This window comes from Microcebus murinus, chromosome 2, assembly GCF_040939455.1.
Source record: "Microcebus murinus isolate Inina chromosome 2, M.murinus_Inina_mat1.0, whole genome shotgun sequence".
Lineage (NCBI taxonomy): Eukaryota > Metazoa > Chordata > Mammalia > Primates > Cheirogaleidae > Microcebus > Microcebus murinus.
The window spans coordinates 52,363,186-52,390,624 of NC_134105.1; the positions used below are offsets into that span (position 1 = coordinate 52,363,186).

Sequence of the window (27,439 nt, forward strand, 5' to 3'; positions counted from 1 at the left end):
AACAGTAAACAAAAGAAGATACTCAAACTGCCCAAATGAACCATGTAAACAAGCACTGAGTCTTTAGGACAACACTAAAAGGATTGCTATTATCGGGTGTCATCAAGAATGTAGAGCAACTGGGACTCTTATACATTGCTGTGGGAATATAAGATGGTATAACTACTTTGGAAAAGTATTTCACAGTTTCTAAAAAAGTTAAACATCTACTCAATGACCCAATTCCTAGGTATTTTTACAAGAGAAATTAAAACATTTGCATACCAAACGGTTCACACTAAAATGTTCCTATCAGCTTTACTCATAATAGCCCCCAAATGAAAACAATCCAATGTCTATCAATAGGCAAATGGATAAAGAAATCATTATGGTATATTCAAATGAACTACTTTTACACATGTCAATCTAGATGAATCCCAAAAACATTAATGCTGAGTGAAAGACGCCAGATGCAAAGAATACTTACTATCTGAACCTACTTATATGATATACCAGAATAGAGAAAGTTAATCTGTGTTGATCAAAATCAGGTCAATGCCTGCCTGGGCAGGGTTGGGTTTGGATCAAGAGGGTTAAAGTTTATTTAGAAAATAGCACAAGGTAACTTTTAGGGTTGATGAATATGTTCTCTGCCTTGATAAGCGTATTGGTAACATGGCTTTATACATTTTCAAAATGTATTTAAAAACAGTTAAAACATGCCGGGCGTGGTGGCTCACGCCTGTAATCCTAGCTCTTGGGAGGCTGAGGCGGGTGGATTGCTCAAGGTCAGGAGTTCAAAAGAGTGAGACCCTGTTTCTACTATAAATACAAAGAAATTAATTGGCCAACTGATATATATATAAAAAATTAGCCGGGCGTGGTGGCGCATGCCTGTAGTCCCAGCTACTCGGGAGGCTGAGGCAGGAGGATCGCTTGAGCCCAGGAGTTTGAGGTTGCTGTGAGCTAGGCTGACGCCACGGCACTCACTCTAGCCTGGACAACAAAGTGAGACTCTGTCTCAAAAAAAAAAAAAAAAAAAAATTAGCCGGGCATGGTGGCGCATGCCTGTAGTCCCAGCTACTTGGGAGGCTGAGGCAGAAGGATCGCTCGAGCCCAGGAGTTTGAGGTTGCTGTGAGCTAGGCTGACGCCAGGCACTCACTCTAGCCTGGGCAACAAAGCGAGACTCTGTCTCAAAAAAAAAAAAAAAAAAAAAATAGTTAAAACATGCATTTCACTGTATGTAAATTGTATGTCATTAAAACATTTGCTATGGTATTTCTATTTCTTAGACACATTAAAAGGAGTTATATATCAACAGTTTTGTTTTGTAAATGTCAATATTTACAGTACTCTGTAAATTGTAACCTTAAGACTCTTCAAATACAGGATGAAAATTTATATATGATAAAAATTTTTAAATATTAACCTAATATGAGAGAAGGAACATAGGTTTTTAATATTTCTCTAGATGTATGCAGGCAAAAAGGTTTACAACCATTTGTCATACATACTACTCTGTAACCTAATTTTTTTGATGTAACCATATATACTAATTCTGATTTGAAGAATCAAGATTTTATGAAGGAGTTTACTCTAATCCATATTGGAAAGCTGGGAATACAATAGGCAAAAATGCGGTGGGGACAAGGGTGGGCTATTAAGCAAATTCCAACTAAAGGTACTAAGGCAGGAAAATTTAGGTCCTATCTGGGGATTGCCAGGTAAATCTAATATGGCTAACTCTTAGAGTCACCGAAGTAATGCAATGATATAAAGTAGGCTGTGGCCAGATTGCAGGTATCATTGAATGATATACTCTGAGGTTTATAATTTATTCTGGTCATTGGGAAGGTACTGAAGGTTTTTGAGCAGTTTGATGCCATGCTGTGTTTTTTTGGTTGGACTTTGGTTGAATGATAGTTTTGCCACTCACTATGTAATCTTGCAAAGTTTCTATAACCTTCATTTTCTTTATTCGCGTATTGAAAAGTTCAATTAGATAACATCTAAAATCCTTTAAAATATTCTATGATCATATGAAATGAGATTCATAGCAATGAGAATAGGAAGAATGCTAATAAAATTAGGGAGTGGTAATAAAAGCCAGTGTCAAGGGCAACAGAAACATATTTTACAGAAATACTGTAAAAATAAGTAACTATGTAATATACTGTAAAAATACAGTAAAATACTGTAAAAATAAGTAACTAATAATGTAATGCAGGAAGAAGGGAGAAAAAGAGCCATAGATGCTTATGAAGTTTTGAATCTAAGGGACAACCTTTTTTTGTGGGCTCCCTAGTTTGGACTCTACTGCTACTCACATGTTTAGTGCTGAAAGCTTTGTAAACATGTTTCTGATAAGTGATAACTTAGTCTAGAGATTATATTTAGAAATATATAATAATACCATTTACTTTTTAAAATTATTTGAGTTTGTTTACATGTGATTATTTTTTTAAAATACCTTTAAAAACAGGAAGCTGACGATAAGCTGCAAGTTTGGGCTGAAATATATTTTCCATTAGAACCCGTTCCATAAAAAATAAGTCTTGATGAAATTTGTCAGATTTTAATATTGCAGCTGATTGGTCTTCCTCATCATCATGGATCTTTGTTAGGATTACATTTTCTATATCCATTAGAGAACTAGTTTCACTATCTGTAAAATACAAACATGATGCAATGATAAAATATCCAAATAATATTAGATGGTTCATACATTCTAATGATTTAAAAAATGACATTTCATCATTTGTATTTGTTTTCCTCCTATTTGCAACAACATCAATACACACTTATTGAATATCTTTTAAGTACCAAACACATGCAAGATGCACATATATTATCTCATTTTAGAATTCTTAACCATCAAAAAATGTACTGTTTTTCAGAAGATAAGCAATGATAACCCCATGAGGTAATTTGTATCTCTATGCTTTTTTATTCAAATTGAAATAAGACTATCAGTCTCCAGTTAAAGGTCTGATTTGATGATTATCTTACAGGAATACTACACTACTGTATTGCTATTGCTGCAAAATACAGTGGTTTAAAATAATACAAATTTATTAACTTACAGTTCTATAAATTAGAGATCTGATATAGGTATTAGCTAAAACCATGAAGTTGACAGGGCTATGTTCCTTTCTAGGGGCACTAAAGGAGAATTGTTTTGCTTGACTTTTCTACCTTCTAGAAGACACCCACAACCTTTCTTTCGTCTTCAAAGACAGCAACATGGGTTGCATTTCTTAGACCTTCCTCTGTCATTACATCTCTTTCTTAGACCACAACTGGGAAATGTCCTTCACTTTTTAGTACCCATATGATTATACTGAGCCCAATCAGATTGTGCAGGATAATCTCCCCATCTGGAGATCCTTATTGTAATCACATCTGGACAGTCCCTTTAGCCATGTAAGGTAGTATATTCACAGATTCTAGGAATTGGGATGTGCACAAATTTGGGGGACTATTTTTCTGCCTATCACACTTAGTAAACTCTTATTTTAAAAACACAATGAAGGGGACTCCTGCTTCCTCATCTTCATAGATGGAATAAACACACTTTTCTTTATTCCTTCTACTAAATCCAACTAAACACACTGAACATCACATAAATAAAAATTAAGGAGCCTTTGAAAGGTAGAGAGAAAGCATGGGTATTCTTTTTGCCTCATGTATTCCAGACAAGACACTGAAGAAGCCAGCAACATGGAAACACCAATGGGCACAGACAAAGAAAATCCCAAAAAGAAGCCTCCTTTCTCTAACCAAAGGACTACTAAAGGAGCAGCCTTGAAAGAAAGAAAGCTTTTTAGATGATGGCCATTCTACTCCAGCCAAACAGGAAAAAAACTGTAGCCCCATCCACGCTTCAAAGGCCACATGGGAACCGAGACTTCCAGCCTCACCAGGCTTTACTAATGCATTGCAATACCCTGACCCTCCTCAGTGTGTGGTGTCAGCCAAGACCCAGTAGGGAGCAAGGACTTTTATTCCTACAAAACATAATGAGAGTGCTCCCCTTCCTACAGTGTCAGTGCATACCAGTTGGGGAGGCTGGAATTCCATGCCCATCTAAAAGTAACAAGGTGCCCCTCACTCTCTCCACTGAAGTATCCAGAGTTGGACTGGAGAAGAGTCAGAACTCTCATCACTACCTGGCAGTAACAAGGCAGACCAATCCCCACTCCGTAGTGTCAGTGGAGGCCATCTGTAGAGCAGTAATGAAGCATTCCTATACCTTCCAGCCATGGAGGTATCAATGGAAACCAGAGCTTATCCAGCAGTAATGAGAATACCCCTCCCTCACGTGTCATTGGAGGTCATATGGAGAACCTGAACTTCTACCCTAGCCTAGCAATAATGAAGCAGTGCCCCCCACTATCCCCTGCCAGAACAGTGTCCAAAAAAGCCTGTTAAAATGGAAAGTTTTAAAAAGATCCAGACTCTTATAACACGATACCCAAAATGTCCAGGTTTTACCTGAAAGTCACTCATACTAAGAACCAAGAAAATCTTCACTTGAATGAAAAAACAAAACAAAACAATAGATGCCAATATAGAAATGACAGAGATGGTAGAATTCTCTGACAAAGAGTTTAAAGTAGACATCATAAAAATGCTTCAACAAGTATTTATGAACATGTCCTGCAACAAATGAAAAAAATAGAAAGTATCATCAAAGAACTAGAAAGTCTTAGCAAATGAAAAGAACCAATGAAAATTTTGGAACTGAAAAATATAATTACCAAAATTAAAAGCTCAATTGATGGAATCAACAGCAGAATGAAGGGGACAGAGGAAAAAAATAAATCAGTAAACTTGAAGAGAGAATAACAGAAATAATACAGTCTCAAAAACAGAAAATGTAGTCTGATAAAGAGAAATGAACAGATCAGGGCTTCAAGATGGCGTCAGCCGTACCAGTGAAGGAGAAGAAACTCATGGATGTCAAACTAGGGGAGCTGCCAAGCTGGATTTTGATGCGGGATTTCACCCCTAAAGGCATTGTTGGGGCCTTTCGAAGAGGTTACTACCGGTATTACAACAAGTACATCGATGTGAAGAAGGGGAGCTTCGCTGGGATTTCTATGATACTGGGAGCTTATGTGCTTTTCAACTACTGCCTTTCTTACAAGGAGCTCAAACATGAGCGGCGACGCAAGTACCACTGAAGAGGGGACCATGTGGGGGGCATACTCTGCACTCGTGACCTTGACCTTCTTGGCCCTGCACCCTCTGTAAGGAACTGCATCATTGCTGAATCCTTTCATATTCTAGTGACAATTGACCTCCAAATAAAAGATGACTGGTATGTGTAAAAAAAAAAAAAAAAAAGAGAAATGAACAGAGCCTCAGAAACTCATGAGATTGTAACAAAAGAGCTAACATTCATGTTGTTGTTATCTAAGAAGGACAGGAGAAAGAGGGTGGGACTGAAAAAGTACCTGAAGAAATTAATAACCGAAAACTTCTAAAATTTGGCAAAGGACAATAATGAATAGATTGAAGAAACTGAATAAACCTCAAAGAGGATAAATCCAGAGAAATACTATACACCAAGACACATCATGCTCAAACTTTTTTTTAAAAAAGAGATGGGGTCTTGCTCTGTTGCTCAGGCTGGGATGCAAAGGCTTGATCATAGCTCACTGCAGCCTCAAACTCCTGGGCTCAAGTGATCCTCCTGCCTCAGCCTTCCAAATAGCTAGGACTACAGGTGCATGCTACCATACTTGGCTAATTTTTAAAAATTTTTTGTAGAGATGGGATCTTGCTGTGTTGCCTATCTGGTCTTGAACTCCTGGCCTCAAATGATCCTCCTGCCCTAGTCTCCCAAAGTGCTAGTATTACAGGCTTGAGTCACCACAACTGGCCATACTCAAACTCCTAAAAACAGAAGAAGAAGGAAAAAAACCACTTAGAAAACAGTTAGAGAGAAATGATGGGGGGAAATAATTTGAATAACAGCATATTTCTCATTAGAAACCCTGGAGGCCAGAAGAAAATGGTACCTATTCTCTGAGTTCTGAATGAAAAGAACTGTCAGTCCAGAATTCTATAACCAATGAAGATACTCTATGGAAATAAAGAGGAAATTCAGATACCGTATTCTCAGGGGAAGTAATAAAGGAGAATTTATCTCCAAAGAAAAAATCTTCTCTAAGAATGATTAAAAGAAGTTCTCTAAACAAAGATAATGAGAAAAGGAATTTTGGAACATCAGAATTCCAAAGGAAAAAAGAACAATAGGGAAAGTGAAAATTTGGGTTGCATAATTCTTTATTGTTGGGGCTATTTTGTGAAGTAAAAGATTTTTATCAGCATCCCTGGCACCTAAGCACAAGATGCACTGGTGGTCCTAACAACCTAAAATGTCTTCAGACATTGCCAGATGTCCCCCGGAGAAGTAACATAGCCCCAAATTAAGAGCCATTGTTGTTAATGTATCTCCATTTTAAGTGGTCATCATTTATAAGTAGTATATATTCTTTTTCTTATAAATTATCTACTCTAAAGAAAGAGAGAAAGAAAATGATGAAACTCACATGTATGTAAGAGAGCTTAGGAGCAAGTAAAGAAGCACTAGAGAAAGTTAGAAACTTTTGACAGGTATCCAATAAAAAATACAATTTTCTGTCAAGTCTAAGACAATGTGAAAGAGTAACAATGCTATTTCTGAGTAAAAGTTGTACCTTTCATGGTCCATCAGAAAGAAAACATTGTATCATAACTGCAAAAACAGAATTTATTTAAAATGTCATATGAAAATCATTTTAAAAAACTGAAATAAAGGAAACTTACTTTTATCCAGAGTGCTCCCTCGTGATCTTTGGTCTCGATCTTTAGGAAGTATACCTGCTTTACTACCTGACTCAATAATAGATTGTTTTACTGATAAAGATGAAAGTTCCACAGTATTATAAGAATCATACAAATCCCAGGCAGTAGACATTACACCTAAATAGACAAAAAGGTAAAGATTACTTTAAACCAAATTCCCATGTTTCAGCTTTATACATAGCTAGTCAAAGCAAAATTTAAAATAATATCTACTATTGCTGGGCACAGTGGCCTGTGCCAGTAACCCCAGCTACTTGTGAGGCTGAAGGAGTAGGACTGCTTCAGGCCGGAGGATTGCTTGAGGCCAGGAGTTAGAGGTAATAGTGTGCCATGATCACATCTAAGAATAGCACTACACTCTAGCCTAGATCTAAGAATAGGTCTACAATAGTGAGACCCTACCTCTAAAAAACCTTTTTTATTTTTTAAAAAAGAATATCTACTATTTATTTAAAAAAACACTATTGTTTTACAATAATACCAGGAAGTGAATAAAAATGACAAAGAAATAAAACATAAGGACACCTCAAGAGATCCTTAGTCAGCACACTAATAGCATCTACACATACCTTAGTGCTTTAGGGGTGGCTCCAAATTATCCTCACCATCCTTTCTGACCATTGCACATCGTTCCCCTCTACCCACACTGGTGTAACATAATCTCATGTCTGTAATTATAGGACTGCCTCGGTGATATGAACCTGGGCAACTATGTTATAACAGAATTTTTATGTTCCTTTACTTACGGTTAACATATAATATGTCATACTCCACAGATCTGTTTATTTGCAAGCATATGATTCCATTTTTACCACATAAAATTTCCCAAATAACTATTATATGAAAAGATTGTACTTGCTGGGAAAATAATAGACTCTGATCTCAAAAGCTTGTACAGTAGTATGGTTATTATCTTCTCTTTTAAAAAATTTTTTTTTTTATTTCGGCATATTATGGGGGTACAGATTTTAAGGTTTCAATAAATGCCCATTTCCCCCCCTCCCCCCAAAAGTCTGAGTCTCCATCATGACCATCCCCCAGATGGTGCACATCTCACTCATTATGTATGTATATACCCGCCCCCCTCCCCCCTCCCACCTGCCCAATACCCTATTACTGTAGTACCTATGTGTCCACTTAGGTGCTGTTCAGTTAATACCAGTTTGCTGGAGAATATATCTGGTGCTTGTTTTTCCATTCTTGGGATACTTCACTTAGTAGTATGGGTTCCAGCTCTAACCAGGAAAATATAAGATGTGCTATATCACCATTGTTTCTTAGAGCTGAATAGTACTCCATGGTATACATATACCACATTTTATTAATCCATTCTTGGATTGATGGGCATCTTTTAAAATTTTAGTTTAAGTTAGTTAACTGTGTTCAGATTATCGAATATAACAATGGTCTCCAAACAAAAACTGGCTATGTTATTTCTCTTAAAATAATCCTTTAAAAAGCTCCTAACCTCTTTTACTGCTGATTTATAATTCTGTGCAGCAATTATTTTTTCAGTGATCATGTAACAATATGTTCCTACATGCTAAATTTACCAAACTTGCAGTTAAAGAATAGTGATCTAGTAATAGTGATCTTTACCTTAAAAATAAAAATAGAATCTGGATCTAATAATTGCAGCAATTTCATTACTACGACTATTATTTTCCTAATATAAAATGAATGAGTTCTAATATCTTGATGTTTTCAATGGGTAAGAATGTAAACTCAAATTTCTTAATATGTCTATCTTAATGAACTTAATACCATCTAATAAACTCATGCATAGGATAACTAGTATATTTTGTCAAATTGAAAAGGGTACAATTTCCATTTTTATGAAAAGATCTTGGAAAGAAATTATATCTTTGAATATTTAATTCCCTTTTTCTTCCCTTTAACTGAAAGTTTAGTAAGTTTAGCATATAGAAATATATTGTTATATGGTCATTAATAAAATAACTGTTACATAAATAAATGTACATATCATAAATAAGCAACCCAAGATATTTGGGTTTCTTATTTGAATATAACAAATGACTGCTAATTTTAGTTTAGGTACAAAAATCTCAAACCCATCAAATTGTATATATTAAACATCTGCAGTTTTTACATATCAATTATACCACAGTAAAGCTGTTAAAAAATAAAATCTCCCAAAACAATAAATGCTGGTGAGGATGTGGAGAGACAGGAACATTCTTACACTTGCTGGTGAGACTGCAAATTAGTGCAACCTCTGTGGAAAAGAATTTGGAGATACCTCAAAGAGCTAAAAATAGAAATACCATTTGACCCAGCAATAGCATTATTAGGCATCTACCCAAATGAGCATAAGACATTCTATAATAAAGACATCTGCACCCGAATGTTTATGGCAGCACAATTCACTATTGCAATGACGTAGAAACAACCCAAGTGCCTGTCAATCCATGAGTGGATTGTTAAAATTTGGTATATGTATACAATGGAATATTACTCAATTATAAGAAACGACAGTGATCTAGCACCGCTTATATTTTCCTGGATTGAGCTGGAGGCCATTATCCTAAGTGAGGTGACACAAGATCGGAAGAATGGGCTCCACATGAACTCGCCATCAAATTGGTACTGACTGATAAACACTATGGTGTTCAAATGGTGGTGGTGTTCTCCAGGGATTAGGGAGTTGGGGGGGTAGACTCACAACTGAGGGATGTGGTGAGCATTGTGGAGGGGAGGGGTATACCTCTAACCCTTGTAGGGAGAGGCAAAGTTGCAACCAAAAATGCAACCAAATGTTTGTACTTTCTTATTTTCCTGAAATAAAAATAAATAAATAAATAAAATCTCAAACTACATGCCTTAATATCATGTAAAAAAATGGTAATAATGAATATGACTTTCTAATTTTATAGTTACATACTATTAAAGAAAACTTACTTCTCATTGTTCTTCTTATTCAAGATTGTTTTGGCTATTCAGGGTTCCTTGATATTCCATGTGCATTTTAGGATTTTTTTCTATTTTTGCAAAAATGTCAATGGGGTTTTGATAAGGATTGCACTGAATCTGTATATCACTTTGAGTGGTATTGATCTCTGAACAATACTAAATCTTTCAGTACATAAACAGGTATCTTTTGGTATCTTCTTTAATTTCTTTCATCAATGTTTTGTAGCTTTCAGTATGCAAGTCTTTCATCTACCTGGTTAAATTTACTCATACATATTTATTATTATTGATGCTATTGTAAATGGAATCATCTTAATTTCCTTATTGTTCATTATTCTTGTACAGAAATACAACTGAGTGCTGTTTGTTGATCTTGTATTCTGCAACTTTTTCAATTTATTAGCTCTAATAGATTTTTTATGTGGATTCTTTAGTGTTTTCTATATTTAAGATCATGTCATCTTCGAATAGAAATAGTTTTACTTTTTCCTTTCCTACTTAATGCCTTTTCTTTTTCTTTTCTTTTCTTTTCTTTTCTTTTCTTTTCTTTTCTTTTCTTTTCTTTTCTGTTGCTTAAGCTAGTACTTCCAGTAATGTTGAATATAAATTGATAAAGTAGGCATCCTTGTCTTGTTCCTGATCTTAGAGGGAAAGTTTCCAGGTATTGAATATAATAGCAGCTGTGGGTTTTTCATAAATGCCCTTTATCAGGTTGAAGAAATTTCTTTCTATTCCTAGTTTGTTGAGTTTTTTTTTTTTTTATCATGTCACAGTGTTAGATTTTGCCTAATAATTTTTCTGCATCAACTGAAATAATCACATGAATTTTTTCTTCATACTATTAATGTTGTATATTACATTAATTTAGTTCCATATGTTGAATCCCACTTGATTATAGTGTATAATCCTTTTAATAGGCAGTTGGTTTCAGGTTATTAGTATTTTCCCCCCTATACAGTGAAAGAAAGTATTTTTTTGAAGATTGTTTTATCAAAGTCATAAAGAATATTGTTCTGTAGTTCTGTTTTATTGTGTTGTCTTTACCTGGCTTTAGTATCAAGGTAATGCAAGCCTCATGAGTTTGGATGTATTCCCTTCTCTTCTATTTTTGAAAGATTGTTATTGGAAGAATTAATGCTAATTATTCTTTAAATAAGTGGTAGAATTTGCTGGTAAAACCATCTGGTCCTGGGATTTTCTTTAATGACAGTTTTTTAAAATTACTAATTCAGTCTCTTTATTTATAGATCTGTTTAGATTTTCTATTTCTTCTTGGATAGAGTTTTGGTAGCTTGTGTGTTTCTAGGAACTTATCCATTTCATTTAGTCATCTATTAATAATTCATTGGCACATAATTGTTTATAATATTCCCTTATAATTCATTTTATTTTTGTAAAGTAGTCCTACTTCTACTTCTAATTTTAGTAAACTGAGTCTTCTCCCTTTTTTTCCTTACTCAATCTAGCAACAGTTTTGTCAATTTTGTTGACCTTTTCAAAGTCATAACTTTTGCTTTTGTTGATTTTCTCCTTTATTTATTCTCTATTTTGCTTACCAACACTTTAATCTTTATTATTTCCTTTCTTATGCTAGATTTGGATTTAGTTAGATCTTTATCTAATTCCTTAAGGTGTAAATTTATGCTATTAATTTGAGATCTTTCTTCTTTTTTAATGTATCAACAGCTATAAATTTCCCTCTACGTATTGCTTTTACTACATTCCATAAATTTTGGTATGTTGCATTTTCATTTTTATTTGTCTCAAAGTATTTTCTAGTTTCCCTTGTGCTTTCTTCTTTGAGCCACTGATTGTTTAAGAGTGTGTTGTTTGATTTCTATATCTTTGTGAATTTTCCACTTTATCTTTTGTTGTAGATTTTCAGTTTTATTACATTGTTGTCAGAAATGATTCTTTGGATGATTTCAATATTTATAATTTTATCAACTCTTATTTTGTGTCCTAACATAGGATCCTGGAGAATGTTCCATGTGAATGTGAGAAAAATGTCTATGCTGCTCTACTGGGATGAAGTGTTCTGTATATGTTAAGTATTTCTAGTTGGTTTATATTGTTATTCAAGTCCTATATTTTTCTGTTGATCTTCTAACTGTCCATTATTAGCATATTAAAATTCCAACTATTATTGAATTGTCTATTTCTCCTTTTAATTCTGTCTATTTTTGCTTCATCTATTTTGGGGCTCTCTTGTTAGGTGTGCATATGTTTACAGTTGTTATACTTTCTTATGAACAGAATCTTTTATGAATTTATAATGTTCTTTTTCCCTTGCAATAATTTCTCTAAAGTCTATTTTTTTCTGATACTAGTATAGCCATCTCAGATTTATTTTGGTTGTGATTTGCATTCTTGTACACACATTTGTGTCTTTTGAGCAAAGTAAGTCTCTTGTAGATAGCATATAGTTGGATCACCTTGTTTTTCTTTTAATCCATTCTGTCAATCTACATTTTAATTGGAGTTTAATTCATTTATAATATATTTAAAGTAACTACTGATAAGAAAGGACTTATTTCTGCCATTTTGCTACTGTATTCTTTATGTCTTTTCTCTTCTTGGTTCCTCAATTCCTTTATTACTGCCTTCTTATGAGTTTAACTTTTTGTATTGTGCCACTTTGATTCCTTTCACGTGTTCTTTTCTGTAATTTTTTTAGTTCTTTCCTTGGTGATTACTCTGAGGATTACAATTAACTTCTTAAAATTTTAACTATCTGTTTTAAATTAATACCACCTTACTTCAAAAGTATACAAAAACTCTGCTTTATAGCTCCATTCCCCCCATTTATGTTGTTTTCACAAATTACATCTATACACATTGTGTGCCCATTGTCTTATAATTATTATTTTATATATTTCTTTTAAATCATATTGCAAAAAAAAGAGGAATTCGCAGCCAAAATTATAATAATACTGACTTTTGTGTTTGCCTATGTAGTTATCCTAACTAGTGTTCTCTATTTCTTAATATGGCTTTGAGTTACTGTTAGGTTAGTGTCTTTTCATTTATGCCTAAAGGTCTCCCTTTAGCATTCCTTGTAAGGCAGTTCTACTAGCAGCCAATTTCCTTAGCTTTTATCTGGGAATGTCTTTATTTCTCCTTCCCTTTCGAAGGATATAGAATTCTTCGTTGACAGGGTTTCCACCCCCATCGCACCCCGTCACTTTAAATACGTCATCCCACTGATTTCTGTTCTCCATGGTTTCTGAGAAATTGGATGTTAAACTTATGGAGGATCCCTTGTTCATATGAGTCATTTTTTTTATTGCTGCTTTCAAGATTCTCTCTTCACCTTTTGATAGTCTTATTATAATGTGTCTCAGTGTGGAACTCCTTGTGTTTATGCTTCTTGGAGTTTGTTGAGCTTCTTGAATGTGCAGATTCATGGCTTTTAGCAAATTTGAAAATTTTCTGGCCTTTGTTTCTTTAAACATTCGTTGTGACACTTTATCTTTCTCCTCTAATGTCTTTCTGAGATTCCCATTATGTGTATCTTGGTATGTCTGATGGTGCTTCACAGGTCCCTCAGGCTTTGTTCATTTTTCTTTTCTTTCTGCTCCTCAGGCTGGATTATTTTAATTGACCTATTTTTAAGAATTACTGATTGCTTCTTCTTCCTGCTCAAGTCTGCTAGTGAAACTCTAATGAGTTTTTCTATTTCAGTTGTCGTAGTTTTAATCTCCAGAATTTCTATTTTTTTTTTATAATTTCTATCTCGTTATGTATATTCTTTATTTGTTCATACATCATTCTCCTCATTTGCTTTAGCTGTTTATATGTAGTTTCCTTTAGCTCTATGAGCATATTTAATAAACTAATAAACTGATCTAAAGTCTTAAGTCCAGTGTCTCCATTTCCTCAGGAAGAGTTTCTGTCATTATTTGAATGAAACATATTTTCTGGTTTCTTTGTATCTTATGTAATTTTTTTTGTTGAAAAGCTTAACACTTTGATTATTATAATGTGGTGGCTCTTAAATTCAGATTTTTCCTGCTCCTCTGAATTTGTTTTTGTAGTTTTCCATGGATAGTAGTTGCAGTTTGTAGTTTTTGGTTTTTGTATTATAGTTTCGATAGTTTGTTTACTTAGTGATTTTTAATAAACTACTTTTGTAAAGTCTGTGTTCTCTGTCATTTGTCATCTCAGAAGTCTCTGTTCTTTAGCTTGTGGTCAGCTAGTGTCCTGATGAAGACTTCCTTGAGTAGGCACATGTGCCTGGCTTCCAGCCAGGGCTCTGCTTCCCCCACCCCACTCCCCAGAAAAAGATTTCCTTAAATGCCTAGATCTCACCTCACCAACTCCACTCCTATCCCCAAGAAAAAGAAGTAAAGAAACAAAGGAAAAAACCCTCTCCCAATCTCTGCAGACTGGTTCTGTGTTGAGATATTCCTTCAATACTTAGCCAGACTATTAAAAACTATGCATTAGTCTTCACTTCCATATGTGTACTAAGCCTAGAAATCAGCCACAGGTAAAGACTTAGGATGTTTTGAGATCTTTTCTGAGTACACATCCTGGCATACATGTGACTTTCTAAATTTCTCTATATAGGCAGGTCTTTTTCAGTACTCTAATTTCCCAAAGAAACTCACTTTCCAGCTTTATTTCTCAGGCTTTTTAACATATCTCTTGTCTGACTCAACTGTATTCTCTTGCCTCAAGTAGCAGTCAATTGCTCATTTTCCTTAGGATGCTTTTGAGGAATGCCTTAGGTTTAGCTGCTTTATTGCTTGGGAGAGTTTCAAGTTCAGCGAAAAAAAGACAAATGCTTGTATCAGTCCTTTAGGTAGTCCCCAGACAGGATAAAACAGACAAACCAAATTCTTTGAGAATAAGATGTGCTATGTTCCCTCTGGAACCATGAGCCAGGCAGGGTCTCCAATTGGTAAGGCAAGCTGTTATCATTAAGACCATGATCACACTAGGGAGGGAAGTAGGCAAGAGCAAGTAAAGATGCTACAAAGCTTTCCTAGCAATTCTAAGTTGACTTTTTCTTGATTCAGTAGTTGCTTGGTTGTTGTAGACCTTTGACTATTTTCCAGGTTCTGACAAAGTTCATGCTGACAGTTTTTGCTCAATGTTGGGGACATCTCTGTGGAGGGGCATGTTGTTAGAACTACCTACTCTGCCATTTTTGCTGCATCATCCTGGAACTATTGTTCTTTAGTTGATGCTCTTGAGGTATCTAAGTAGACATTAAGGTACCTACAAATAATGATAATTTGCTTTTCTCCTTATAAATATTAACATTCCATATCTGTCTTTGTCTTACAGAAATGGTTGGAACTGCCAAAACAATGTGAATAATTGTGGTAACACCATTTTCTGGTCCTTATATTTATTCAATCATAGCAATTATTATTTCTGGTGGTTCACATTTAAGCAAGAAGCTTGATTTTTATTTCCAATATTTTACCAAGAAGAATCGGCTGGGTGCCGTAGCTTGCACTTGTAATCCTTGCAACATGGGAGGCTGAGGCAGAGGGAGGATCATAGTATGATCCCTTTTATTTTTTTAGAGACAGGATCTTGGCTCTGTCACTGAGAGTGGAGTATAGTGGCACAATTGTAGCACACTGTAACCTCAAACTCCTGGGCTCAAGTGATCATGCTGCTTCAGCCTTCTGAGAACCTGGAACTATAGGTGTGGACCACCATGCCCACTAATTTTGTTTTTTTTTTTACTTTTTGTTGAGACAGGGTCTTGCCATCTTGCCCAGGCTGGTCTCAGGCTCTTGGCCTTAAGCAATTCTCCCTCTTTGATCTCCCAAAATACTGGGATTACAGGTGTGAGCCACTGTACCCAGCCAATAATCAGTTTCTATAAATGTTTCGTGAACATTTAAAAAATACAAAGTTCTATGACATAGGCATGCATAAAAATCAAGATTGATAATTATGTTATTTAAATCTTCTATTCTTTATTCCTTGTTAACTTATTTGTCAAATTCTGAAAGCTATAGATCATAGTACTCAACTACTATTGTGATTTGCCTGAATTATTTCTATTTTTGCTTTATATATTTCAACATTTATTGATTGATCGACACACTCAAAGAACATATATTAAAACAAGGTATTTTATCAAGCAGAATAAAATAAATTACCTTTGTCTTCCATTATGATTTTTTCACATTGAACATCTTTATTCTTTGGTGCTCCATTGAAAGTCTGCATCATCCTTTCAACATATAGGTCATTGCCTAATCTATTTCTACAAAGGATGTCATATTTCCTATTTCTCTGGCTGTAAAACATAAAGTATACTCAACTTATCAAAAATTATTATCACACATATCATCTTTTTATATTATTCTTTTCTTTAAAATTATTAATACTTTCATTAATATGGATTGTATCAAAAGATAAAGATAGAGTTCAAAAAAAGGCCGGGCAGGGTGGCTCACACCTGTAATCCTAGCACTCTGGGAGGCCGAGGCGGGCGGATTGCTCAAGGTCAGGAGTTCAAAACCAGCTTGAGCGAGACCCCGTCTCTACCATAAAAAAAAAAATAGAAAGAAATTAATTGGCCAACTAATATATATATATATAAAAATCAGCCGGGCATGGTGGCTCGTGCCTGTAGTCCCAGCTACTCGGGAGGTGAGGCAGGAGGAACGCTTGAGCCCAGGAGTTTGAGGTTGCTGTGAGCTAGGCTGACGCCACGGCACTCACTCTAGCCTGGGCAACAAGCGAGACTCTGTCTCAAAAAAAAAAAAAAAAATCCTTTGGAAAAGACTGCATTAAATGACTTGCAATGAAGTCTTTTATACTGTACCTTCCAACATCCCTACTACTTTCAATACCTGCCAATAATATGCTAATTCTAACTCCACATAGGTTTTAGTTATGAATACTTCTAAAATTTCTATTATGATTTCTTCTTTGGTCCATGAGGAATTTAGAAACATGCTTTGGAAATTCCAAATGTGTATGTCAATGTGTGTCTGTTTTAGTGTTTTCTTTGAGTCTTTTGTTATTAATTTCCTTAAATTTGTTTTCCTTTTCTTTTCTTTTTTTAAATAGAGATGGGGTTCTCTTTATGTTGCCCAGGCTGGCCTCAAACTCTTGGCCTCACGTGATCCTCCCACCTTGGCTTCCCAAAGTGTTGGGATTATAGGACTGAGCCATTGTGTGGTTTATGTTATTAAATTTTAACTTCATTGCATTGTGGCCAGAGAATTTAGTTTGTATAATTTCACTTCTTTGAAATTTTTGAGACTTTGCTCCATGGCCTAGTGTATAGATGATTTTTATAAATGTTCCATGTATGCTTGACTAAAATGTGTTCTCTAATTATTTGATGCAGAGGTCTGTATATGACCGTTAAATTAAGTTTTTGTTCTAATTTTTATATCCATACTAACTTGTTCTCTGGTTAACCTATCAATAATTAAGAGAGATGTGTTTAAATCTTCTACTTTAATCATTAGGAAGTAACCTCTATCCCTAATAGTGCTGTCAATATAATTGTTTGTATGGAGGTGATTTTTTTTTCCTATATTTTTTCTTCTATTTTTATAATCTTCTCTTTCTATTTGGTATTCTGGAGTGCCAGTGCAATGCACTGATTACATTTCTTTTTTGTAGATTTCTTTTTATTTATTCCTATTTCTGTGGAATGGTGTCTTTTAGTAGTTTGGGAAAGTTCTTACCTACTCTCTTTGAATAGTACTTCTCCTCCATTCTTGCTATCCTGCTCTTTGGAAATTCTGATTAGATATATGTTAGACCATTATTCTATTATCAACATTTTTAAGCTTCTCTTTCATATTTAATATCTCATTTTCTCTCCAAGCTTGATTTGGTATAATTTATTCAGATGTATTTTCTAATTCACTAAATTTTCATTCAATTATGTATAATATAATGTTTAAATCAATATTTACTCTTTATTTTCAACAATTATATGAACATACTTTAAAGTTTTTTAAATATTTTTCTAAAGGTGAGTCATGATTTTGATAATTTCTTAATGTTAATCATGTTTTAACTCTGGCTCTTATTTGCTTAAACATTTCACACATATTTTATATTCTATATCTGTTAATATAAATATCTATAGTCCTCAGGATCTAGAGCTAGGGTTTGTTATTTCTGTTTATTATTACCCATAATGACTTGTTTCTTCAATGGTTTGGTGTATTTTTACCAAATTCAATCTGAGGGAATCTTAAAAGCTTAATGGGGTATGCTTTCCTCCAGAGATTTGTGTTTGCTTTTTACAGTAGCCAAAAGACCCTACTGACCTAAGACCAACTGAGATAATTAAGCTCTTTTTGAGGGTCTTGGCTTAATACAAGAATCTCTCTTTCAGCTTTCTTAATTTTATGGGAGAAATTCTAGACTTACCAGTGGGCTCCAGATCCATGTGCTAATATTAACATTTGTCCTCCATATCTGTCTGTCTCTCTGATTTCAAATTAGTTATTTATCCCTTTCTTGTTTTTGTCTTTCCTTTTTGGGGGAGTGGATCCTAGGAGTTTTCTCTTACTTCTTATGAGTATTTAAAAGTATGCTATTCTCAATCTAATTGTACTATATTTTATAATCCAAATAACTTTTATAGTATTTTATATTTTAAGGGATAATATCCTAAAACTATTTTAGTGATAGATTTTTTACTACTATGAATCATACTCAAATAATATTTGAGGCAAAATAATCTGAGTAACTATTAATAATCTATTTATAGTAGCTATATTAGTTTTTGACAGAGCAGACTTCAGAGCATGAAACATTATCAGGGATAAAGAGGAGCAATTACCAAATGATAAAGGGGTCACTTCAACAAGAAAACATAACATTCTCATGTTTTATAGTTTCATTTAAAAAAAGAAGAAAACATAACACTCCTTAATGTGTATGTGCCTAACAATAGAGTGTCAAAATACATGAGGCCAAAACTAATAATCTATTTATATTTATTAATAAAGAGAAATAAAAACTGCTCCAACATAATGAATTCATTTCCCCATATTTTCCCTTCTTAAATTAAAATTTAAGTTCTTATTAAATGTAAAATAATTTATATATGTATAAAAAACAACTAAAACCTATATAGAGACTTAAAAGCTTCTTTTATTTCTTTTATTATTTGGCTTAGAAGTTCACCTAATTATTTAAAAATATGGTAAAGCTATGGGCTCTTCCTTTAGAAAAATTTACATATAACATAAACACTTTCCATATAATTTCACAAGGCACTTATATAACTTATAATTTCTCTGGGAATACACCCTCCCCCCATATATCCAGGAATCCCCAAGTACCCTTCACAGAAAAAAGGATAAGAACAACTGGTTTAGCATTTGAATTACAGAAGCTATATAGACAACTGAACCACACATACGCTACTTTCTCAGCTTCTTCAGCTTCTACAGAGACCATGACTGTTGGCAAGTCAAAGAATCTCAGTGTTTCTGTCTCTGTGAGTATTATCTCTACATTCTTCTCCAGCACTTGTTTTGTTATTTTTTCAGCTGTTGCCCTTGTAACTCGTAAATCTAAAATACATGACAATAAAAATCATTTACTAATTGCTATTTGTTTAAGTTTTTATTCCTTACCCCTTCTCCCTTCCCTTGCCTCTTTCCATTAATAGAGGTTGGGAAATCAGATATTTTGCTTTCCCAGCCTCTCCTGAAGCTAAGGGTGGCCACGTGACACAGTTCTGGCCAATGAGATGAAAGCAGAAATACAAAGGAAGGGGAAAGGCTTCTAGGAAATTTTTTTACTTTCCTGATAAATGAGAGATGTGACTGGTGCTACTGCTTTTCTTCTTTCTGCCTTTAATGTGGATAAAATGACCAGAGCTGGGGAAGATACTTTGAGACCATGAGGCAAGAAGAAAAGGCTTCAGGAAAGAGAATAGCAGAACTCCCAATCCGAATTCTGACAAAAATTGAGCCAAAAAAGTCAAAGACAAAAATCTATTTGTCTCTTCTTTTAATGTGAGAAAAATAAATATTTAAGTTCATGTTAGTTGTGTATTCTGTTATTTGCTGTCAGAAGCATTTCTGTTACCCAACACCAAAAGTACCCATTGCCCAACACCAAAAGTAGGGTCTTGGTATCCTCACCAATTACTCATCATTTCAGAGAAAAAGACATCCTTATTACACTCCAAAGCAAGTATCCCTCAAGTAAGTAATCCTTTCTCCCAGAACTTCTGATCGTCTATTATTTCCTCATTCTGGTACCTTCATTTTCATAATCCTTTGCATTACCTCGTATTTTACCCTCTGCCTAGATTGGGCTTCCCCTATTTGTTCTCCTGACAAATGATTAATCATCTTTAAAAACCCAATTCAAAAGTCAATAATGTTCTCTGTGAAGCCTTTTTTCTCCCACCTCAATGGAGTTAATCATTCCTTTCTAAGTCCTCTCATCACATTCCACATATATCATTATGGAACTGTTGACAATGTATCAGAATTATTGGTCTCCCAAGTTAGAAACTGAGCTCTAGCTAAAATAAAAAAAAAATAGAGATATGTTCCCGTGGTAATTCTCATGTAGTTAACTACTCCACAAGTCAGCATTTGGAAATCATTACCATACTTCTTTTATTTCAAGTACCCAACAAATAATATGCATATTGGCTAAGTAAATAATGGACTGTTACTGAAATGAGCAACTATATTTTTATTACCTGCAAAACTAGTCAATCTTTCTCGCTTAAAAGATGATTCTTCTATGTCTTCGGCTATCGATTCAGTTGTTGATGCACTTGACTTAGAAACTGAACTGCTTCCTAAAACTGACCTTTAATAATCAATATTACTTATTTATTTAGAAATCCTTAAGGGTAATTAAACATGTTAATTAGAACATTGTCAGATGTAGAAATAAAATATACTATAATAAGTAAAATAGATTGAAATTAATTTTTAAACAATTTGTTTATTTCTAATGTTCATTAAATTATTTAAAATATTTTTCAGAGGAAAGACACATCAAACTTATGCTTAAAGTCCTTCAATGCATTCCCAATATATTTAGTACCAAAATACAAAATTCACCTACCTACCTTCTTCACCTTCATTATCACTCTTCATTTACCTTTTTTTCCTCCCCAGCTCCTCAATCTTACAGAGTTCTCTTACTTCAGGGCCTTAGCCTAGAATACTTTTCATTTTTCACTTGGCTTCTCTTCATTGTTCAAATCTCATCTTAAAAATGTGATTTATTCAATTTCATAAAGGTCCTTTCTTAAAATTTCATTTACAAACATATGTATTCAGCAGGAAATCAATGGAAGAATCAAAACATAATTTCCTTAAACAAATGAACTTAACATTACTCCATGATAATACATGCTTTTTCCCCTTTCTATTTATAATCGCAACTGCCCACCAAAAGGTTATGTCAAGTTTATTGGAGTATCTTTAATTTTACTGGAAAAGTGCATGTTTTTTGTATGCAAATTTGGAGGCAGCCTCTAGAACAGAATATAATTGCTCTGTATTATAAAATAAGAAAGAAATCAAACCCTAACAGAACAGAAATTTGCATGGGAGAGTAGGTGAAAAAAGGAAAGCCATCTCTTTCCATAAAATGCAGCGCAAAAGAAGCTAAAGAAAAATGTCTAATAAGAATTTACAATTAACTATATGTGATGTTAGTCCCACATTTTGGTTTCTCAGGAAAGTTTGAGTAAAATATATATAGTTTTCACAAAAGTTTTGTTCTGAGTATATGGGAACTCAAGACATAAAGAGTTCTGCATCTAATTAAAACATGAAAGGAACAAAGACATGGCATAATAGGATGATAGATTCAAGCTGGAGGACTGGAGACAATTGATATGTATGTTTCATATATGCAATTTAAATGGAAAGAATATATATGATACAAAAAAGAACTATAGAACAGTATACTTTACCTTGTAAACTGCCCTAACATACTAGGATTCATTGTATTCTGATAAAGGCTATAGGAAGCTATAAAATCTGAACCATGTGATCCTTCTTGTGATGTCAAGAGTTTATTTGGCTTTGTTGTACTACTATGTGGATCTGGATGGTAAAGAGGTCGAGGAGTAACATCAACTCCATTTGCATCCAATACCTGTAGAAAATGATTATTTAAAATGAAATAACTAAAGATTAGATTTCTAAATAACAGGTCCTAAAAAACAGAAATAAGTATGGTAGAAAAAAGAAAAGTATAATGTTCCTAAATAGGATAAACATGAAAAACTGGATGATATATAATTTTATGCTTAACTAGGCACACATTTTCTTAAAATTTTATTCATGCTTTGCTTATATATAATATATATTAACTTCAGGAAAAGCAGAAATGTGGAAAGATAATTCATCCAGATTGTTAATATTTGGTGAATTTATTATAAGCTTTTAAAAAACTATTTTTCACTTTACATTAATAAATATTTTACCAGTTGTTATCTAATTTTGGTTTACAGTCATATGCTGCAAACTTATTCAGCCAACAACAGACTACATATACAGTGGTGGTCCCACAACATTATAATGGAGCTGAAAAATTCCTATCACCTAGTGACATCCTAGCCATCATAATGATGTAACACAATGCATTACTCACATATTTGTGGTGATGCTAGTATAAACAAACCTACTGCACTGCCAGTAATATAAAAGTATAGCACATACAATTATGTGGAGTGCCTGATAGCTGATAGTACATGACGGTGTTACTGGCCTATATATTTACCATACTATGCTTTTTATTATTTTTATTTTTTAGAGTACACTCCTTTTACTTATTAAAAAAAAAGTTAACTGTAAAACAGCTTTAGGAACGTCCTTCAGGGGTTATTACAAAAGAAGGCATTGTTATCTAGGAGATGACAGCTTCATGCGTATTATTACCTCTGAAGACCTTCCAGTGGGACAAAATGTGGAGGTGGAGAATAGTGATATTATTATAATAAAGTTGAAATCCCTTCCATATACTTAATCCCAGGACAATTTCTTTCTAGCGGAGAACATTTGCCATTCCAGTCCTTTGCACAATTTGTTGGGGGGACCTTTTTCTTATTGATAATATAGCTCATTAAATATTCTGAATATGAGTCTCTTCAGTTGTATGAGTTGCAAATTTCTTCTTTCACTCAGTGGCTTCATTTTCTTCATGGTATATTTGATTAATATAAGTTCTTATTCTTAATGTAGTCAAATTTATCATGTTTTTCTCTACCAATCTGTTGCAAATGAAGTTGGTTCCTCTGGAAAAATATTAGGAGCTATCTGTTTTACAGCTTGGCTCTTCCCCCAGGCCAAATCTCTGCACCAGGTCTCTGGTGTTCAGGCTGGAGAAAATAACAAGTTTCTCTCTGTGTGACAACCTTGCACTCTAGACATTGAGTGCTAGGTGGAGGGAACGGGTAGTAGCCTAGGGTCTTCTCTGTTTGCTTCTCTAGGCATGAAATCATTGCCTCATGAGCCAGAGGAAAGCCCTCGTATTCTTAGTGTGTGCCAGAGTCAAGGTAGAGCTCACTAGTAGAGTATGGGAAGAAGGGAGACCTCATCCCTCAACCACAGTCATCTGGGCCTTACCCTCAGCAATGAGTAGCTGGGGGAAGGATGATAAACATGAAGTTTTGCTCCAGGGAAAATACTTCTGTGTGGGAGCTGAGTGAGGGGAGAGCCCTTCATTCCTGGATGAAAGTAGTCTGGAATGGAGTCTCTGCCTCACTGAGCTAGGAGGGTGGAGGGAGAAGGTGGTCTTGGCTCAAATGCCGTAGACTCTTACCTTCCTTACTGAATTTTCATAGATTCTCTTGAATAGATGGTTCTTTGCTGTTTGTCCTTAGATTGATTTCTAGAGGAATTAAATACTTGTTTTTAAAAAGAATTTTAACCAATTTCACTGGGAAATGGGTCATTGAAGCTCTTAATGCTATTATGTTGGAAACTGCTCTAATTATCTTTTTTAAAAAATTGTGGTAAGCTACTCATAACATAAAATTTATCACCTTAACTATTTTTTAAATGTACAGTTCACTGGCATTAAGTATATTTCACATTGTTCTACAACCATCATCACCATCCATCTGCAGAACTCTTCATCTTGCAAAACTGTACCCATTAAACAGTTCCCCTTTACCCCTCCCCCTGAATTCCTGGCAACTACCACACACTTTCTGTATCTATGAATCTGTCTACTGTAGGTATTAATCCTTCATATAAGTGGAATCATACAGTATTTGTCCTTTTGTAACTGCCTTATTTCACTTAATGTGATGTCTTCAAGGTTCATCCATGAGGTAATATGTGTGGGAATTTCCTTCCCTTTTAAGGCTTAATAATACTGAATTGTATGTCTATACCACATTTTGTTTATCCATCTAATGTAGCAATAAGGCCAAGAAGGAAGGTCAAGAGAGGCCGAGTACAGCCATTTTGGTCACTACCAGACCCCTAGCCACCATGACCAAGGAAGTCACCAGCAAGTCATGAGTCCGGGACCACCAAGGATGGATGAATTACTAAGCCAGATACTTTACAAACTGTGCTTACCTTTCTGTGACAGCAGTTTATGATTAACCTTTATGTCTTGACCTAAAGACAATGCTGGTCCCAGTGGGGTTTCTGAACATTTAGAAATGTTACCATTGCCCCATATGGGGTCTCCTTCCTGTTTGGGAAAGGACCCCTAATCTGTCTATGGAGTAGGATCTGTTGTTTGTCTCTGTCTCAGTGAAATTTTCCTGTCATGACTCTCGAGGTCATTCCAGCATGAAGCCAAGAACCCACTTGGTGAGTTCAGGGGGCTTTCTTCCCTTCATTGGGACATCCTCCGTATCATATTCATCTGTTGGACATTTCAGTTGCTTTTACCTTTTAGCTTATTGTGCATAATGCTGCCATGAAGATAGTGGTATAAATATCTGTTTGAACTCTGTTTTCAAGTCTTTTGAATATAATCCCAGAAGTGGAATTCATAGATCATATGATAATTCTAAATTTTTGAGGAAGACAATTTGTTTTTCATAGTGCTACACCATTTTATAATCCCGCCAATAGCACACAACAGTTTAAGTTTCTCCACATCCTCACCAACACTTGTTTTTTGTTTTTTAAATAGCAGCCATCGTAATGAGTATGAAGTGGTATCTCATGTGGTTTTGATCTGCATTTCCCTAATGACTAGTGATGTTGAGTATCTTTTCACGTATTTGTTGGCTATTTATATATCTTTTTGGAGAAATATCTATTCCTTTGCTCATCTTTTTTTTTTTTTTTTTGAGACAGAGTCTCGCTTTGTTGTCCAGGCTAGAGTGAGTGCTGTGGCGTCAGCCTAGCTCACAGCAACCTCAAACTCCTGGGCTCAAGCGATCCTTCTGCCTCAGCCTCCCGAGTAGCTGGGACTACAGGCATGCACCACCATGCCCGGCTAATTTTTTATATATATATCAGTTGGCCAATTAATTTCTTTCTATTTATAGTAGAGATGGGGTCTCGCTCTTGCTCAGGCTGGTTTTGAACTCCTGACCTTGAGCAATCCGCCCGCCTCGGCCTCCCAGAGAGCTAGGATTACAGGCGTGAGCCACCGCGCCCGGCCTGCTCATCTTTTAATTGGGCTGTTTTTTTCTATTGTTGATTTGTTGGGAGTTCTTCATAAATCCTCTTTATTAACCCCTTATCAGATATACGATTTGCAAATATTTTTCCCATCTTGTGGGCTGTCTTTTTATTTAAATTTCAGAATATTATGGGGTTACAAATGTTTTGGTTACCTGAATTACTTTTGAACAGTTTAAGTCAAAGTTATGTGTGTCTATCTCCCAGACAGTGTGCATCATATTCCTTAGATGTGAATTTACCCATCCCCTCCTCAACCCCCCCACTTGCTTGATTTCTGTTGACTTTTACTACCATATGAACACGAGTGTTGATCATTTAGTTCCAATTTAATAGTGAGCACATGTGATGTTTTCCATTCTTTGTATGTGTGCCAGAATAATACTGCATGGTATACATATACCATATTTTATTAATCTACTCATATATTGATGGGCACTTGGTATATTTCCTGAGTTGCCTTTTCACTCTGTTGATTTTGTCTTTTGATGAACTGATTTTCATGTAGTCCAATATATCTGTTTTTTGTTTTGCTGCAAGCGTTTTTGGTGCCATACACAAGAAATTACTGCCAAATCCAATGTCATAAAGCTTTTTCCCTATGTGTTCTTCTAAGAATTTTATAGATTTAGCTCTTATTTTTAGATTTTTGATCCATTTTGAGTTCATTTTTATATACAGTGTAAGGTAAGAATCAATCTTCATTTTTTTATATAGGAATATCCAGCTGTTTCAACACCATTTGTTGGTAAGATTCTTCTTTCTCTATTGCATAGTCTTGGCATCCTTGTCAAAAATCATTTGACCATATATGTGAGGGTTTATTTCTGGGCTCTCTATTCTATTCCATTGGTCTATACTGTATGTCTGTCTTTATTTCAGTACCACATTCTTTTGGTTACTATTGATTTATAATAGGTTTTGAAATCAGTTAGTGTGAGACTTCCAACTTTGTTCTTTCTTATTCAAGATTGTTTTGGCTACTTGGGTTTCTTGGTATTTCATATAAATTTTAGGATGGATGTTTCTATTTCTGAAAAAAATATCTTGGGATTTTGGTGGGGATTGCACTGAATCTGTAGATCACTTTGAGTAATAGACATCTTAGTAAGTCTTTCAATCCATGAACAAGAAATGTCTTTCCATTTATTGGTGTCCTCTTTCTTTTCTTTCAGTAATGTTTTGTAGTTTTCAATGTACAAATCTCTGGCATTCTTAAGTTTATTCCTATGCACTTTTTTTTATGCTATTGTAAATGTAATCTTTTTGTTAATTTCCTTTTTGGACTATTCATTGTTAGAAATGCAACTGATTTTTGTGTGTTGATTTTCTATCCTGCAACTTTGCTGAATTCATTTATTAGTTCTAACAGTTTGTGTATGTGTGTGTGATCATGACAGTTTTCCACATATAAAATCATGTCATATGTGAAAAGACATAAATTTTATTTCCTTTCTAATTTGGATGCCTTTTATGTCTTTTTCTTGCCTACTTGCCTTGGCTAGGACCTCCACTACTATTCTGAAGAGAAGTAGTGAAAGCAGGCATCCTTTTCTTATTCCTGATCTTAGGGGAAAAGCTTTCAGTCTTTCATCATTGAAAAAAATATATATTCTGTATTATATGTGTAAATACATAATATTGATTTACTAAAATTACATTTGAGTTGTTTTAGTTTTGGGCCATTATAAATAAAGTTGCTATGAACATTCATGTATTACTGTTCATATAAACATATATTTTCTTTTCTCTCAGCAAATACCTAGAAGTGGCATACATGGATAATATAGGAGGTATATGTTTAATATTTAATAACTTGCCAAATTTGTTTTCTATTTTTCATGTGTACCAGCAGCAATGTATGAAGAGATTTTAGTTCCTCCACATACTTGTCAATATTTGGTATGGTCAGTCTTTTTTTAATTTTAGCCATTCTAATAGGTATTTCATGGTTTTAATTTTCATTTCCTTAGTGACTAATACTGATCATCTTTTCATGTGTTCATATACCATGTGTATATCTACTATAGTAAAGTGCTGCTCAAGTATTTTGCTTGTTTTTTTAAATTGGGTAGTCTTA

At 34.4% G+C, this 27,439-nt stretch overlaps 2 protein-coding genes across 2 annotated transcripts in view; one reads left to right on the forward strand and one right to left on the reverse strand.

Moving 5' to 3' along the window:
- Positions 1 to 27,439, reverse strand: part of DNAI4 (dynein axonemal intermediate chain 4) — a 62,411-nt gene that overhangs the window by 22,999 nt on the left and 11,973 nt on the right. Inside the window, exons 3-8 of the mRNA XM_075999182.1 lie at positions 21,675 to 21,859; positions 20,442 to 20,554; positions 19,140 to 19,293; positions 15,895 to 16,034; positions 6,797 to 6,952; positions 2,451 to 2,645 (exon numbers count right to left, since the gene is read on the reverse strand). Of these exons, the coding sequence (XP_075855297.1) occupies positions 2,451 to 2,645; positions 6,797 to 6,952; positions 15,895 to 16,034; positions 19,140 to 19,293; positions 20,442 to 20,554; positions 21,675 to 21,859 (943 nt within the window). The remainder of the gene's footprint in view (positions 1 to 2,450; positions 2,646 to 6,796; positions 6,953 to 15,894; positions 16,035 to 19,139; positions 19,294 to 20,441; positions 20,555 to 21,674; positions 21,860 to 27,439) is intronic.
- Positions 4,892 to 5,306, forward strand: LOC105872845 (ATP synthase F(0) complex subunit f, mitochondrial). Its single transcript, XM_012767215.2, has one exon. It carries the CDS (start codon positions 4,900 to 4,902, stop codon positions 5,164 to 5,166), a length of 267 nt encoding a protein of 88 aa, XP_012622669.1. The 5' UTR covers positions 4,892 to 4,899; the 3' UTR covers positions 5,167 to 5,306.

Excerpts from the sequence above, each read along its gene's own strand:
- LOC105872845 (XM_012767215.2), top strand. The coding sequence starts at position 4,900 with ATGGCGTCAGCCGTACCAGTGAAGGAGAAGAAACTCATGGATGTCAAA.